Here is an 18,221-nt window from a genome sequence, read left to right as displayed (position 1 = left end):
GGGAACCTAACTACAACCATATTATTGTCTTTCTTTAAAATTTTAAAATCATTTTTTCAATTTTTAAAAAGAATTTCAGTATACTTTTTATTTTCGAAATTCATGTGAATAAATGGGATGATTATGGGCAGAAGTTTAGAGTTTGAATTCTTAATAGAATCATTCAAAAAAAAATTCTTAATAGAAAAAGTCATAAAAAAGACCGCTAAAATAAAAAAATTGCACAAAAAAAACCCATTCACAAAAATTATCATCAAAACCCATTATAATATTATCATGGGTCCCGATTTATAATTTTTTTATTTTAACGGTCTTTTTTACCATTTTCCTTCTTAATAATATAATAAAAAAGTTGGCACAGATAAATGAATATTATGTAAAAAAATCAAGAGAATTTATTTGTCATTTCCAAATATAGACATATGTTTTTTAAATGCGAAAAAACTATATATTAATGTTTCCAATTTAAGGAGGAACGTAATTATTGAAAACAATTGAAAATTTCATAGGACTCCATAATATAAGAAGTCTCTAAAAAAAATTGTTCCAAAATATAAGAGGCTAACAAGTTAATTTATTGTAAGGAGAAAAGAAAATTTTAAATGCTAAAAAAAAGGGAAAGAATTTAAAGCAAATCTAATGACTTGAATAATATTCTTTGTTTTGGGAGAAAAACCTTAAACAAATCACACACTGAATGAGAGGGCGATTGTAAAATTCTGATCCTTTCCTTTTCAAAAGGAACATTATTGATTTTAATATTTACCTTTTGTTATGAAGATAAAATTTAAGTAGTAATATTTTTACCTTGTATTTTTTAAATTAATTATTAATTGCTTATAATTTTCCTCCATTTTAAATTATGTTTATATAATTTATTTGTTTAAATTTTAATGATTAATTCAATCATTAACAGTAAAAAAATTTATTAACAATTAAATTTGTCATATTAGTAATTCTTCCTGGTCCCCATCACCCATTTCCCCAAATGTCCACTTGATGGGTTTGTTAACAAAATTGCCACATTAATAAGCCGTACCGTTTCTTTGGGCCACCCAGGAGCCCTTCCAACTGCCTAAAAGGCTAATACCAAAAACAAATGTTTAAATGTGTAACTTCATTTTCTTATGGTCTTCAATGCACGGTTTACTGAATTTAAGCAAATTAATAATATAAGATGTCCGCAAAAAAAAAGAAAAAAAACTAACAAAATTGCAGGGAGCCATCTCTTGAAAAGAAATTGTAAGGATCTACTAGCTCATATCTTTAATATAAGAGTTAGTTGACTAATTTGAGTATATTAAAAAAGTTTGTTAAGTTAATTATTTGTAATAAATATATATTATCTTTCTTAAAATACTATTATTAATCATGTATATTAGTTAAAATTACCAATTAATGGGACATTCAACATGTGAAACTGCTACAAAGATTACTTTAAAAAGTAGATAAATATGAGAGACAAAGTAGGTTGTGATATTATATTTAGAATCGGAATAATTAATATGTAAGTCCTTATAGTTTCAACTGATTTTTAATCAGGTCTCTATAATTTTTTTTCTTTTTATCAGGTCCTTATACTTTTACATATTTTTAATCAGGTCCTTATCATTTTTTTTTATCAAGTCCTTATTGTTTTACTTTGTTTTTAATTAGGTCCTTGTAGTTTTTATTCTTTATTTTACAAATAATAACATCTTAAAAATAATAAATCATTCTAACAATCTTATGTTAATATTCTTTTAAATTTTTAGTTAAACAAATATATTATTTATTTTCAATTCGAATTTTTATAATTATAAAATTCAAATTATAATAATAAATTTTTCTAAAATTAAAATATGATTATAAATAATTTATATTTAAGTATATATTATTCTGATTATTTCTTAATTACTAAATGATTGTATTAATTATTTTTTCTAATTATATAATTATTAAATTAAAAATAAAATTAATTTTAAAGAATAAAGTTCATAAATAATTTTTTAAAAACTACGAAACACCTAATTAAAAAATAAGTGAAACTATAAGGACATGATAAAAGGAAAAAAAATAGAAGAACCTCATTAAAAACACACGAATGTAAAAGGATCTGATAAAAAGAAAAAATTTTATAAGGACCTCATTAAAAATCAAATGAAACTATAAGGAGCTAGAGATTAATTATCCCTTTAGAATCAAATTGAATGTTAAACTAGCTCTTATATTAAGAACTAAAGGCAATATTTCAAAATCCATTGAAATTATAGGGACTGATAATGTAATTTTATCTAATTAGGCTTTAATAATAGTATGTTCATAAAATTTAATCATATTTTCAAATCATAAAAATAATTCGAATAGTTTAATTATACTTATATGATCTTATTGATGAGTCATGTTTACTGCGTTTCACGTGAACAAATTTTTTTTCCAATTTTAATAACTTTATCTTAAATTTTAACAAGTTTTAAGTTTTATCCCTGTTTAATGTATAGGTTTTTTAAGAAAATAACAATTTGCTCAATAATAAATAAAAATTATAATAGTATATTTATGTTACAAATTTAATACTAATACCACTAATGTCAAAAAAAAATACCACATTAATTAGCCCTACCTAATAACGCCAGTGTTTAAAAATCTGAAACCACATTTTTTTCACTGCAAGAACGCAGAAGCGTGCTTGTGTTCTCGCTTGAGGGCATGAAAACGGACGCCCAAGCAAACATTTAACCCGCAATGCAAATTAATACTTCTCCGGTATGCAATATAAAACCTAATTATTAAGTTAATTTTGATCTTTAATATAAAATTTATTTCTCATATTTATTAATATTTTCAAAATTATCCTCATAGATACTCTCTCAACTATAATCAAGTAGAAAAGGGAAGGAGGATACTAAGAAAGATGATTATGATATTTCAGAAAAAAAAACATATCATATTTCTTATAATTAACTAACTTACTTAATTTCCTTAATCTAATCAAATTAGTTAAATATATCTTATATTAAGAACCGGAGGAGTACTACTAAAGGCAAACACTAATTGAAAGAATAAGATAGTACGTGTCCTTAATATGTAGAAGTTAATTTGAGAGTTAATGTTAGTTCTATATGTAAAATTTATTTCATATGTTTATTACTTTTTTTTCGAATTAACTCTATTAATATTCTCTCAGTAATAATCAAGTAGGAGAAGGAGAGAGGGAACTAAATAAGACGACTAAAATGTTTAGAAAAAAATTATCATATTAACTAATTTAATTAACATTTTAATCTACTCAAATTAGTTAATTGAGTTTTATATTAAGAATAAAAAGAGTATTAGGTAAGCTTTCTCATAAACCAAAAAATATTGGTTAAATTACTAAATATGTCTTAAATTGATAAAATTTATATTAGATTTGCAAGTAGCCAGGTACTCCAATCCTGTGATCTTATTTATAGAAAGGGAGAGTATTTTTTTCCTTAATATAAATCGTCCCATTAAAGTTATTGTATAACTATATAATTTCATCCATAACTATTATCTTGTTATTTTCTTAAAAAATATAGATATATTAAATAAAAGTAAAATTAGAAAGTTATGCTATTAGCTCAATCAATGAATGCTATTTATAAATTATAAGGTACTTTCATCGTATCTTGCTAGAATTAAGTTAAATCTTAAATCCTATTAACATTGGCTTAATTTTTTTTAAAAAAAAATTCAAATTTACTCCTCTTTAATATATTTACTTTCTTTTAAAATAACATTTTTCAAAATAATAAATTAAAAGTAAAATTTTACTTTTATTTAATAAATCTAATAAGGCAACTTATATTAACGAAAAAAAATACCTTATCTGTGTTTTATAAATAGGATTCGAATTTTGATGAGCAATTTATTAAGGAATTACAATTTTATCACTGTACATAAATTTAGCTTGACAATTTGTTTGAAAAACAAGGCAATTTGGGGAGAATATCACCAATTCTAAGTATATCAGCAAGATAACGGGAGACAAGATTCCTTCTTGCTAATTTTGCAAGAGATTGATGAGGATTTTATTTTTTATTTTTTGCTAAACACATGTAATTAACAAAAAGAATAAGAAAGAAGATATTCGCATAATGATTCAAATTCATAGTCATCTGGGCCGGCGGAGGAAAAGTCGATCCAGCCCAAGAAAGCTTAGCTCGTATAACCTCGGCCGATATGGATTAGGCCTTGAAAACCCACGGGCATGGCCTACATTTTTCAAACATGAAAGATAAGTTTTAAATATTAATTTACATAATTATAAATATAAACTTTTTAATTGAAAATTAGACCTTAAGTCTCATAAATTTCTTCCAATTATTTTAATTGAAAATTTCTTTTTTTTTTGGGGTTAATATATTCTATAATTATTCAAATTTGCTTTTATTTTAGTTTTAATCATTCAAGTTTTAAACTATAAGTTTTAGTCCTTCTAAAGGTAAAATAGTCTAAATTTTATTGAATTATAAGAACTAATATCTTATATGAAAGAAACTTAAGAAACTAAAATCTATAATTTGAAACTTAAAGGACTAAAATTAAAATAAAAATAAATTTAATGAATCAAAAATTATATTAAATTTTTCTTTTTACCAAAAAATATTCGGCACGATTCAAATCTATATCTATAACGCATTTTTTTGGCAAAATTCTTTTTGACTATTATCATTTAACTATTATTTTATATTAATATTTAATATGGTTGATTAAAGGCTGGCAACAAGAAAAAAGGTTGGTTAAAGGGCACACGGATGTTAGTTGTTACATTGAATAACATCGTACCCCTGTCTGATACAACTCCGTGTTGATTTTAGCCCATGCGTATCTACGCATGCTGCTTTGTTCTTCTTTTTTTTTTTTTTCCAATTATCATTTATCTAACGAAAATAATTCATGCGCTCCCTATATCTTACCCGCTGTCACTTATTTCAAAACTACCATATTTTTAAAATATTACGGGATAACTTTTATTTTTCTTTTTTTGATAAAAGGGAAAATAACAAATAAAAAAGCTGAAAAATATGATATCCAAATCAGACGCCTAATTCTTCCAAATCTCAAAAAGAAGTAATATCTGATATGATATTTTGCAAGTATAATTAAATAACTAAAATGTCCTTCTATAAAAAATTTATTAACAAATTATGAGTAGTAATGATAAGTGTTGAACAATAAATGACAATAAATATTCTGGTAATGATAAGTTATTTATTAATAAGTTGTGAACTCGCAATAACATGTATTGAACAATTAACAATAAGAAATATATTAACAGTGACATGTTTGATAACCTTTTTTTCAGATATGATTACAAGGAAATTTTGATTATCTAACTTCATTTGTAAAATATCATATTAGACACCACTTACTTTTATGTTTTTTTTTTTAACTCTTAGTGCCTGAATTGAGAAATAATAATTTTAGCTTTTTGTTTCCTCAGAATTTTCTCTTGATAAAATAACTAATGTTTTTCTATATAATACCTACCTTATGCACATTTCTTAAAAATCGGATGATCCAAAAAAAAATATCAACTAATCTTTGTAAATTTTCTTAACTTATATGAGTTAGTTAAATGCAACATATTAAGTGAAATAGGCAACTTTGCGACGTATAACAAATAAACCACACTCTCTATTTTCTTTCTTTGTTTTTTCTTTCTTTTTGGCTCTTTGGCCATCTTCAAGGTATAGCTTATCTATCTAATATTAATAAAACCATGCAGCCACAACGTACGTCGGTCATGGGCATATTATTATTTGGGAACACAAAAAAGAATAACAAAAAATATGTGATGACTATATGATTATAGTAAACACACACACACACAACGTAGGACCACAGATAATAAATTCACAGTGCATATATACAAGGTAATAATTAACAATTTTAATGTTTTAAAAACCAGTTAGTGTGAAATTATATTATATTAATACCCTAAATGGCTAAATCACAACATTAGTCACTCTCTCTCTAAAGCACTGTGACCCTGAGTAAACGAATCAGTCAAGTCAAACTCAAAATCTCGTTTACTTTGTGTTTTTTAACCAATCACCTACATGAAACTGATCAATTATCATGTGAAACTATATAGATCTGATAGAAAAAAGAAAACTATAAAGACTTAAATACACAAAACAAAATTATAAGATAGATTATATATATATATATATATATATATATATCAAAACAGAAAAAGAAAAGGACTACACATGATTAGTCTCTTTCAGAGACACTCGATAAAATTAGAATGAGTAAGAGGATGTTTAGAAACACCTAAAAGTGTTTCTCAGAAGTACTTTTCCGCAAAACGAGACAAATTCTTCCATATATTTATCTCGTATACTGTAAAAGCACTTTTAAAACCATGATTTGGTTTCCATCTAAACACTCTCTAAATCAGATGAAACTATAAGATAAAAATGACAAAAACTACGCAGACTTGATTAGAGGTCAAGGATATGCGGATTAATTTTTCCAATTATATTTCATTTTAGAGATACGTGGGGATAAATCAAAGTGTGTATGGGTGTGTAAGGATGGAAAACATGGCATGGGGGAGGCTACAGGCGACGAAGGTGTGGGCTTCTGCGAAGAGCAACATTGAGACGCCAAGAGTCAAGAAGAGAGTGAGGCAGGAAGGAAGCAAAGTACCATTGAAGGGAGTGACTCCAATATGGGCTGCATTCTGCTTCATGCCCTATCCTCCTTATTCCGGCCTCCGCGTACTCCTCCGCCGACGCTATCCACAACGACGTCTTCTCTATCGCCGCCACTCTCGCCACCATCTTCGTCGCCACGTACAGCGGTACCTGCCCATAATTATTTTCTCCTCCAACTTAGACATGTTTATTGGTGAGTTAAAAAACATTTAAGATTTCTTTTTTTTCAATTAAAATAATAGATACCAATGACGTAAAGTTATAAATATGATCAGACTTCTTTTATTGGATGAGAATGAATGTAGAAATACTAAATGTTGCACAGTGAATCGGGAATTTTTCTTTTCTTTTCTAAAATTTTTATATTTTATAATGCACATACGAGTAACTCATGGATCATACCAATCAAACTACAAGATTATTGGAACACATACCTGACACTGCACATGGATGCCATGACGTGCATATTCCGCATAGAGAGACCTTGAAAATTGCCTCACGTAGCTGCAAATGTATAATTCAATGCTCACCTTACGTTTAGGTTTACGTACCTATAGTAATCATATATATATATATATATATATATATATAGCTTTTGCAGCCACAAAAAAAGTGCAAAATTTAAACATATGGCTAGGTATTGATGGAATATAATCAATTTACGAGGGTGATATAAGTCATATCACTTTCCACCAACAAAGCAATAAAAAGCCTTGTTCCTAGGACAACAACTAGTAACCGTTTTATCCGACGACCGATCGAACTCTCTGGAAACAGGTTCAGGTGCTGCTCTGTTTCTTCCTACCTTAGACTGGAATGATACAAATTTTATAATGTAACTTTTTATAAAATTATTTAAATTTCAAAAAAATAATTTCTTAAGACTGTGAACTGTTAAAAAAGATAATTTATGATGAAAATAAAATAATAGAAATGGAAAAAAAATATAAACAATAGTCTAAATAGAGAAATCAGCTGGGCCGGATTCTCATTTACAAATGAAATGGGGAAAAAAAGAAGTAATGAACTAAAAAGGGAAGAAAAATGTAATGAGAATGATCTCTTTATAACTAATTATATCGTTTTTTCCGGGAAAAAATAATTATATCAATTATATTCGTCTGAGTCTTTCCTTTCGTTTTTTTGGGTTCTTTCTCAATGCATGACTATAATCAAAGGCGACATATCCTCAACTACCAGATCAATTATCACAAGCGTTGTGTGGTCCTTGATGGCATTCCATCCAAAGCTTAAAAAAGTTACTTCATATCACTCGTCATAATATAAGAGCTAGTTGATTAATTTGAGTAGGTTATAAAAATTAGTTAAATTAGTTATTTATAATACATATATGTTATCTTTTTTAAAATATCTTTGCTAATCAAGTGTATTGGCTAGAATTATTATTATAAGGATTAATTTGAAAAAAATAAATAAACATAAAAGACAAAGTGAATTTGAGTCTTATTTTTAAGATTAAAATAAAAGTCAAACAAATTTTTATGTTAAAGACTAGATATAGTATTAATTACGCATGAATAATTGAAAAACCATCACAGTCTATTCCTTTTTTATTTTTATTTATGGATGGTTTAAACTCTAAACACAAATTAATTTATGATTGTTACAAGGTATATATTTCAAAAAATAAATGAATGGCTCAGGCTTATACCCATATCTCCTATAGGCGCTGTAGCTATATTCATAAATGTGATTGCGATCCATGACAGAGACTACAATTAAAAAAAAAAAATCATTCTACTTTTGCAGCTGCTAATGATTTTTCAAAAGCACAAACTGGGCCTACATAGAGGCTATAGGTAGTCTATTGTCTATACTCTATACCCTCCCCCAGTCATAAGTACAATAATAATAATAATAATGAAGAGATTTTGATTACTCATCATCATGATCGGAAGATCTCAGTAATTATATTCAGTTTTCGAGATGTGAACTTTTTACCACTTCAGCCTAAACCGATTAAAAAATTATTTTATCTTGATTATTTACAAGTAATTTATCTAATTTTTCTATTTTGAGATATTTGAGTATACTCTAACTAGTAAAGTTACTCATACTCTCCTTCCTTTTTATATATAAGATATGGTTTTTTGATTATATTTAGTCCTCTTTATAAGACATGCCTAAAGAATATATGAAATTCTAATCAATTTCTTATGTTATTTGCATGAATTATTCTTACACACATCTCATTTTCTTATTCAATACTTCTCTCATTCACGTTCTCTCGTTTCATAATTTCACCAAAAGAAATAAATGAGTATTTTTTAGAAATAAAATATATTTTTATATATTTATTACCTTCTATCAATTTTAACCCACCCTCCAATCTATGTAATCTGGTTACTAATTTACAATGTTTCAAAAGTTTAGGAATATTTTGAAAAAAAATCAGCCAATAAAATTTAAATTGCGTAAATACTAAATAAAATAATGCTCTATTTGTTTGCTCGGGGATCATTTGCAGTCCAAAAGGCGAGCTTGTTTAGGACCATAACTGGCAAAGAAATGAAGAAGACGAAGAAGAAAGAGTAGAAGAAGAAGAAGATGCATCTTACGCCTTTGTAGCTGCATAAATGGCGTAAAGAGGATGTGAAGGCACAACGATCCCAGCTCCCGATCCAATGTTGACGATCGCACCTCTTCTTCTCTTTATCATTCCGTCCACAACCGCCTTCGTCACCGCCGTTGTTCCCTCCACGTTCACCTTCACGATCTTCATCCACACTTCCTCCTCCACCTCGTGAAAATACATCGCTTCGGGATACGTGATCCCGACGTTGTTCACCAAAATCCCTAGATCCACCACATCCTTGATCGCCGCCTTCAGTCGCCTGATTCCTCCGTCGGTATCTCCGGCGAAGTCGATCTCGACGGTTCGGATGTCACAGCTTGGGAAATCAGCTCGGATTTCATCCGAGACTGTTTGAAGCTTGTCGGAGCTTCGACTGACGAGAATGAGGTTCAGGCCGCGGCGGGCGAGTCCGTAGGCGAAGGCTTTGCCGATGCCGTCGGTGGCTCCGGTGACGAGAGCCCAGGCGCCGTAGCTTCCGATGAGGTCCTTTTCAGATCGGAGGAATGTTTGGAAAATCCATCTGAGAAGGGACAAAGATTGCTTCAGAACGATGCGGAAGCCGAGGCACGTGGTGATGGCGAGAAGGAGCCACTGCAAGGAATCGCTGCATGTAAGGACACGTAACCCCATTTTCTTCCTTATGAGTTTATCGATTTTATTTCTGTGGATGGATCGAAGGTTGGAGGAGTGTATAAATATATATATATATATATATATATATGCATGCTTGTGTGTATATATATAATCATCGCCGTTACTCAGACTGTGCAACATACGTATCCTACTCAATTAGTGCAAGCTGGTAGCGGGTACTTCTCTTCATAATATAAGAAATTAATTAAGTTTTTTCACAGATAAAAGAATATTATTAGTTAAGTTATTAAATATTTTTAAATCGATGAAATTTACAATTTTATCCTATGGAACATTTAAAATTGGCAACAAATGATAAAAATAAAAAACTGTCATTAATTATGTGGTCAATTTCTTATATTTTGGATTAAAAAATTTTTCTGAAAAACTTTTTATATTTTTAATCAAATGGAGTATATATATTGATTTTGCATATGAACAACAAATTAAATAACCAAATCACGGATATCAAAATATTAGTTAAAAATAATAAACATGTCAGAGATGCAACTTTTTCCAAATACATATTTTTATTTATGAAGATGATAACCAAAAGAGAATGAGTGGGGAAGGAGACAAGTAAGCGCAATAAAAAAAAAAAGAGAAAAATATAATTAACTGACTATAAAAATGAAAAAAGTATATTAAATTTTTAGACAAGTACAAACGAACTCATTATGAAAAAATGTTGCTTATATATAAGATCCAAGAGAGTATATATATATATATGTACCAAAAAAAAACAGAGTATATATATATGCTACTTTTCCGGTCCTTAATATAAAATATAATTTGATTAGATTAAGAAAGTTAATTAAGTTAGTTAATTATAAAAAATATCACATTTTTTTTCCAAAACAGCATAATCATCTTCCTTAATATCATCTCTTCCTCTTCTACTTAATTATAGGTGAGGAAGTACCCATAAAAGCAATTTTAAAAAAATTGATAAATATGAGAAATAAATCTTATATTTAGAATCAAATTCAACTTAATAACTAGATCTTATATTAAGGATAGAAAAAGTATTATGCAACAGTGAACAGCTGAGAACAAGCATGGAGGAGCATTTATTGGAGGTTGCTTTAGGAGCCACCAAATTCAGCAAACGGCGACGGGTTCACTTCTTTCGGGTAAAAATGCAGATACGTGGGATAATTGCACTTTTCATGACGCATTCGAATATGAAGCACCTCACCAAAAAGGTGAGAAATTGGTTGAACCTAAATATAACGGCTCACGTGGTTCGGCATGATAATTAAATTGATTGTGTGAATAATAATATTTGGATATTTCAATAACGAAACATTTCTTTTTTTACTTCACAAATTGCAACATTTAATAAAATAGTAAATGCTGCATTTAGATTCAATATCAATATAAACGAGTAATAGGAAAAAACATGACGCATTCTGATTCCATAGAAATCCCAAGTTTTGTCTTGATAGTATTACTAGTAAAAGTATATTTTTAATTCTTTATTTTTATACAAAATTTTATTTTAATCTCTTAATTTCATAAATTATCTTTTTAGTTTTTTACTTTAAATGTAGTTAATAAAAAAGGCTGAATTTGAAATTTTATAGATTGATATAAGTTTAATTTTTAAAATAATAATAATTGTTTTAAAAAAATTATCCTTTCAGACCAGTAATGTTAGGAATAAAAGACTGAAAACATATATTTTAAAATTAAGGGACCAAAGTTTCTCATATAAAATCAAATGATTAAATATGTACTTTTACCTAATTTAAATATTTTTTGACCATAGATTCAAATATAATCAAATTTCAAACCAAATTTTACGTATAATGCTTACTTAATTACTTTCAACGTATTAACTTGGAGGTGATGGAGCTCTTGAATCTTGAACATAAGCCTAGATTCAAACATATTCATTTTCAGAAGGAAAAAGAAGGATAAAAGGAGGAGTAAAACATTTTGCTTCACAATGTAGGTTCTTTTCTCTCATCTCGTCTTGGTCCAAAATATAAATTCAATTCACTAATACATAAAGCATTTAAATTTTTTTATTTTGTCCTTCTATAAAATTAAAAAATCATCTTCCATTTAATGTAGTCTTTAACGCTCTACTTTGGTAACTTTTAATAAGAGCGTTGGCCAAAAAAAAAACTTTTAACGAGTATAAAGTATTTGAATAATGCTACAATATTTTTATATCTTCAATGAAGCCAACGTTTTCTTTTTTCAGTGAAAAAAATAGCTTAAAAATGAATATGTTTGAATCTAGGCTTATACAATACACCCCCTTTGCAGCGCTTTCTTTCAGTGTAGAACCATAACGCGGGAAGGAAGACCGAACCCCACATGCACTAAGCCAGGCGTATCCACCTCATCAAGCCATCAACCGCCCCACTCATTATAAACGTTGATTTAACTGTGTTAGGTTCTGAATGATCCAATAAAAAAGAAAATTACTTTCAAATACTGCATTTAAAATCAGGTAAAAATATAGGAAATGGGATATTAGTTTTCCCTTCTTCCTTTTGGACTAAATCTGAACTTACTTTTAAAGAAACTACTTCTCCAATTCTACATATAAAACTCATTTTGTAGTATAAATTACACTAAAAAATAAGTCTTATATTTATGACCAGATGAGTATATTTTTTGTCTTAGTATATGTCAATTTATTAAATTGTTGATTATGTAAATCTATAATTTTACCTCAAATTTATTATTTTGTATACTGTTATTTAAGATTTTTCTTACTTTTAATAAAATACATTAAAAACACCTTATAAACAAGATCAAAACTTTTATCAAGTAAGATTCGTTGGAAAATTAGTAAAGCACAGTAGGACGGTAGAGTTATGAATGAGGTATTAATTGAAGGAGATGAGACTTCTGTTCTTTCCAGGGGAATAGCACGTCTTCTCAAGGTATTCACTTCTGCAACTTTATACAGCTATTTGTTGGCAAAAAAAAAAAAAATCATACAGCCATTTTTGTACTAATTTTTTTTGCCATCTCTTTTTGTACTAATTAATTTCTACTCCCTCCGTTCCTTATTATAAGAGACATTTGATGCTTATGCCATGTTCCTATATATAAGAGACACTTAAAAGTTGTCTCTACTTTTTTGTGTTGATTTCCTATTTTACCCATATTTATTGTCTCCAACTCACACTCTCTCTCCCTCTCACTTCTCTTTCTTTCAATAATTTAATTATTCTCTCTCATGCTCTCTTTCCTTATTAATGAGGGCATTTTTGGAAAAAAAATTATATTGATTGTTCTTAACTAATTTTAACTGCTTTTTTGATCAACGTAATTCGGTTATTCGTCTCTTATAATAAAGAACGGAGGGAGTATTAACCAATTCATTATCATATAAACATGTGCCAACAAAGAACCCAAAACCAACCAAGTTCAACCTTCATTAGCCCTCACGATGTTCAACTAACTTTTAAGGAGAAAAGTTATGAAGTCCTAAGCATGGAATATAATTACTCAAAAAACTCAATGACAACAAAACAGCATGTGATAACTAAGTTCTAAAATAAGAAATGATAACTGCTCATTTGTCATTGGGAATTATGGGTAATTATTTTCTTTCCTTGGGGACCTTGGTGTAATTCTGCCTAATTTTTATCAAATTTGTCAATCAGATCTTATATTTAGAAGTAAGATTTTAGGTCAAAAATATTCCTCGAGAGAATTGTACTCAAATTTAGCCATTTCAAGACAGAATACAAGCCTTTATCTTGCCCATTGACCCAACTCTTCAATTTAGTCATTTACAGTAAGTTATGCACAGAAATTTGAATTGAATGTATACTAACTAGAATTAGTCAAAGGAGGTTGTAATCTTAAAACGTTGAAATAAAACACCATAGATTTGAGTCAAGTGAATTGACCACCTACCAGCTTCTGTGTCTGTATATATAATATTTTGGTTTTAAAGAGGCAGGAAGCCCCCAGATCTACTCCGACGTATTTGATGTGTAGCGCCAGAGGATCCCTCCAATCAGATTGTTCACTGCATGAGAAGCCATGGGCACCAAAATGCTGGAGGATAAAATTGTGGCATAACCATAAGCAAGCCCAACAAACGTTGCCCTGAGACACCACCAGCACCAACAATCTTACGCTCAAAATGAACTCAAGCCAAATAAACCAAATGCTTCAGAATGCCATGATGACAATTTAAGTTGCCTCATTAGTTGTTTTCCGTCGTACTCTGATTGAGTTTAAAAACTAATAGTATAAAGATATATGAAGTCTAAGGACTACATTTTAGCTGAAATTAAACTCAACAATATGATCTAGATGAGAGAAATGCAGAAGGTGAAAAGATATGCACCAGATGGCAAAGGAATACTTTCGCCCGCTGCCTAAGTGCAAAACACCAAAGACTAAGGCAACCACCCCGATGCTTATCCAGTTCATGCCCAAGAGTGGCAGAAGTGCCCCCCGGAAAAGCAGTTCCTGGAAACAAATTTTAACACACGTGAGGATAATCATGGAAAGTAACCAAGAAACAGATTAATTAGACAGAAAACTAATTCTCTTTTTACCTCACTAATCCCAGGAAGGAATGCAACGGCCATGTAATCCAAAGGTTGGAGTGAGGTAAGGACCTGATAAGGAAAGAAGATCATTGCCAGAGCTCAACAAAATATTTAGACCCAAAACCTCAAAAATGACAAGCAGCAGAAAGGCAACAAAATTCTTCTCATGTTGTAATAATCATCTGGCAAAACTTTTGAAACCTTAAGACACATTTCTGAAAAATGACTTGATTCACCTGCTGATTGGCTGCTTCACTTGACTCAGCAAAATCTGTCCATGTCTTCAAAAGCAGAAACCGGCATGATGATATCAAAACCACCAGTCCTATAATCAACTCAAGATGCCACATCTCAAAATCAACTGCATATGAAGGGAAAAATAGAAAGTTTCTTTACAAGCAACATCAAAATGTTAGATGTAGCCGTAAAGGGAAATATCCATGAAGCTGTTTCCTTCATTTTGGGCAAACTTTTCCAACAAACTACACAGTAATTGCTAAGAAAAAAGAAGACTCACTTTTGTGATGTACTCTTTTTTAGACACATTCACATTTGTCATACAGTCAACAGAATCTCATCAAATATTCCTAATCATGATTAGGGTTTATCACACGTCATGTTAACTTTTTAGTTTTATGAAAATAATACGAGATAGTTTAACTTTCATAACCAACAGATCGTGTTCCTTAAATTTCCGATCCACATATAGTTTCATTAATTTTTCTCATTGATACCACGGAAGTATAATAATCCAACAACACTTTCCATTTAACATAGACTGATATCTGACAACTGCAGTCTCCACATGTACAAGGATAGCAGTTACTCTATGCATTTGGCTCATAAAAATAGCTTTTTAGATTCATAATATTGTTGCATGAACAAAAGTATCATTTCTCAGCAAAGGGTGTAAATTGAAATTTGAATTGCATAGCATGGGAAGGAATAAATGTGTAATACATGACACTACCGAAGAACAGTCCAGTACTGGCAACCCCTCCATTGATGCAATATGAGACACCTGCAAGTTGCAATAACTAGATGAAGCCATTAAAAAGACCTTCGCCATGCAAAGTTTAACTGCTCATAGTCTCGAGTTATGATAAGAACTGGCAACAAATCTTTCTATCTGTAATTAAGAATTCAACCCATCAGAATAGAGCTTTTAATTTCAATATAGCATCTTCTAACTAATATGTGGCTTAAGAAAAATAGAGGAGCCCAGAATACAATCTATGAAGGCTGAAGAACTAAAAACAATAGGGGGTTCTTTTGCACTCATGTTTATATTACTATCGTGGCTGGTAGAATTATTGTAATAAAATGAGTAAGTGAGCAAGAAGTTTATTCATATGGAGAAACAGGACAAAGGGGAAAACACCTCTGGCTAAAGCAAAAATCAGAAGATCACCTGCCGAATTAGGAGTCCAAGAGCAGCTAACAGACCAGAAGTGATTGTGCAAGCCTGAAGAACTGCAGTTCTAGAAGTAATAAGAGTAGAATTCTGGCTAGTTGAAAAAGCACCCAACTTGTCATTCTGAACAAAATTGTCTTTTGCTGGAGGCCCAGAATCCTCTTGTCCATTCCTTATGGACTTCCTTGCAGACTTCTTGGCAAAAGAACATATTTTATGTCTAAATCCCTGTAAAGATACTATGCATCATAAGTTGAACGTGCTGCTGAAAACGATGTTCTTGTAATAAATTAAAGGTAAATTCTCACACGGAATGTTTTGGTTGGCAAGACCTGGTGTATATTCCAAAGAGCAATAAATTCATTATCTGGCACATACCATAACCGTTTTAGAGAAATGAAGACAAAAGAGACAGACTAAATAAGGGGGAACAAAAAAGGGAAGTCCATGACTGAAAATATTGCTTAGTGCAGGAAGGTAAACTCGTAGAAAAGAGAGAGACTACACTGATCCAATTGAACCGAAACTGAAATGGATTATTTAGTACAGCTGAAATTACATTTGAATGTTGGTATGTCCATCTTAACATGCTGTAACTTACGAAATCATTGAATAAGAAAATAACAGGATATGAACATAAGATAAAAGGGTGATCAAAACAATTATGCATGATACAATCACTCATCATTTGCCTCCCTTTCTTAATTTGTCTCCGTTTGATAAGTACTAATATCTGGTGACTGGTATACTTTCACCTGCATCTTCACTCTCATTCAGCATATCCAAATACTTACTTCGTCTAGTTAGAAGAAGGCATACTCCCGCAGTTCCATGTATTAGTTAATTAGAAGTAAATAAATGAATTGATTAGAGAATGATTTCTTTCCTGTTAATTTAGTCCTTCAAAGGTAAAGCCTTTCGATCTAGTCCTGAAACATCACTCTTCCCACATTTCATTCCACCAAAGATAAAACTTCTCAATTTATCCGTAGATATCCTTCTCCCAAGTAATGTGCGAAGCACCATGCAGATAATAAATCAAGAATCCATGGAAAGCGGTACTTATAACAGAATGTGAGATGAGCTACATTGTTCATGCCTATAGATTTTATAGCTGATTGATTAACTACCAAATAAAGATGTGCTTCTTCTCCCATTTATAGATCTTTTTAGATGATTTAGGATTAGGATTTCGTCGTTCCGATTATGGATTTAACCTTCCGAGATTTTATTAATTGCTCAAAATTAATAACAGCGAAGTAATTTCAGCTAGAGGTTCACTTCATCTTTCAGATGATAATGCTTAATATCTTTCGGAAGAAACTCAACTTCTGATTCGTGTTTAAAGAGTAAGGTTAGAATATCCTAAATTGAAAAACCAACCGGTCACCATGAGCTAAACTTTTGATAAATGACAGCACACGGTAGCATCTACTTGGCTAAATGAAAATGCATAAATTTGAAAGACAGTGAGGGAAAATGAACAGTAAACATCACCAAAAGGAAAAAAGAAAAAGTGAACTGACTCGTGAACGAAGAACCCGGCCAACGCCAGGATAAGAAGGGTGCTTTCATCGGAGCTTTTACCGTACCGCACCAACAATATGGAGAGAGCAAAGCCATAGTAAGATCTTGCGATTCGAAATCAAAGAAATTGGACCTAGATTTGTGGTCTCATTACCACCAAAGAAATCCGAAACTCTCCTTCAGTTTGCTGAAAGCACTCTTAAGTACGATAACTGCGAGGAAACTCTCACGGTCTTCATTGTCCAAACCAGTGGAGCTGAACTTGCGGGACGCATGCTACATGAAATATATGCGCTTCTTTTTATCATGTGCCACGTGGAACAAAGATAAAGTTACACGAGTGTTTGTTATGTGTACTTCTAAATATTTAATTAAACTATTGTGATTTATATTAAGAAAAAATTAGGAATGAATCTCTTGTTAGAAAATTAATTGGCAAATAGAACTTAAAAATGTTGTTTTATTGTGTGTAACTTAATATCCTTTATATATAATTTATATTATCTTATGTGTAATAATCTTTCTTTGTGTGGTGTGCAAGTCAATCTTCTCTATGTGCAAGTTAATCTCTTGTATACAAATAATGTTTTGTACAAACCATCTTCTTTTTGTGCAATTTACCTTTCTTGTTATGCAACTAATCTTTTTTTGTGCAATCAATTATCCTACAGACTATTTGCCAATTAAATTTGCAACAAGGGATTTATTCTCAATTTTTTTTAGTTTATCTTAGTCGTGAAATAGATTTATAATTCATATTTATTATATTTTTCCCTAAAAATATGGAAACAAGCATTTAAGAGATTTGAAGCAGGACCAGTTCAAATAAAAAATCTCTCTCCTTT

General features: G+C 30.0%; 2 protein-coding genes across 2 annotated transcripts; both read right to left on the bottom strand.

Annotated features, from left to right (window-relative positions):
- Window positions 1-6,572: 6,572 nt before the first annotated feature.
- Window positions 6,573-9,897, bottom strand: LOC114729400 (very-long-chain 3-oxoacyl-CoA reductase-like protein At1g24470). The gene is made up of 3 exons (XM_028916399.1): window positions 9,251-9,897; window positions 7,106-7,175; window positions 6,573-6,821 (listed from the first exon to the last, which is right to left on the bottom strand). The coding sequence occupies exons 1-3, from the start codon at window positions 9,895-9,897 to the stop codon at window positions 6,573-6,575; spliced, it is 966 nt and encodes a 321-aa protein (XP_028772232.1).
- A 3,704-nt stretch (window positions 9,898-13,601) lies between these two features.
- LOC114729405 (uncharacterized) lies at window positions 13,602-17,621 on the bottom strand. The gene is made up of 8 exons (XM_028916404.1): window positions 17,376-17,621; window positions 16,158-16,216; window positions 15,847-16,077; window positions 15,396-15,456; window positions 14,672-14,796; window positions 14,442-14,504; window positions 14,228-14,352; window positions 13,602-13,983 (listed from the first exon to the last, which is right to left on the bottom strand). The coding sequence occupies exons 1-8, from the start codon at window positions 17,470-17,472 to the stop codon at window positions 13,848-13,850; spliced, it is 897 nt and encodes a 298-aa protein (XP_028772237.1). The 5' UTR covers window positions 17,473-17,621; the 3' UTR covers window positions 13,602-13,847.
- Window positions 17,622-18,221: the final 600 nt, after the last annotated feature.

This window comes from Neltuma alba, unplaced genomic scaffold (assembly GCF_004799145.2).
Source record: "Neltuma alba isolate B1F8T4 unplaced genomic scaffold, ASM479914v2 tig00012631_pilon, whole genome shotgun sequence".
Taxonomy (NCBI): domain Eukaryota; kingdom Viridiplantae; phylum Streptophyta; class Magnoliopsida; order Fabales; family Fabaceae; genus Neltuma; species Neltuma alba.
The sequence above is the reverse complement of the archived record's forward strand: the minus strand, read 5'-3'. Positions and strand labels throughout refer to the sequence as shown.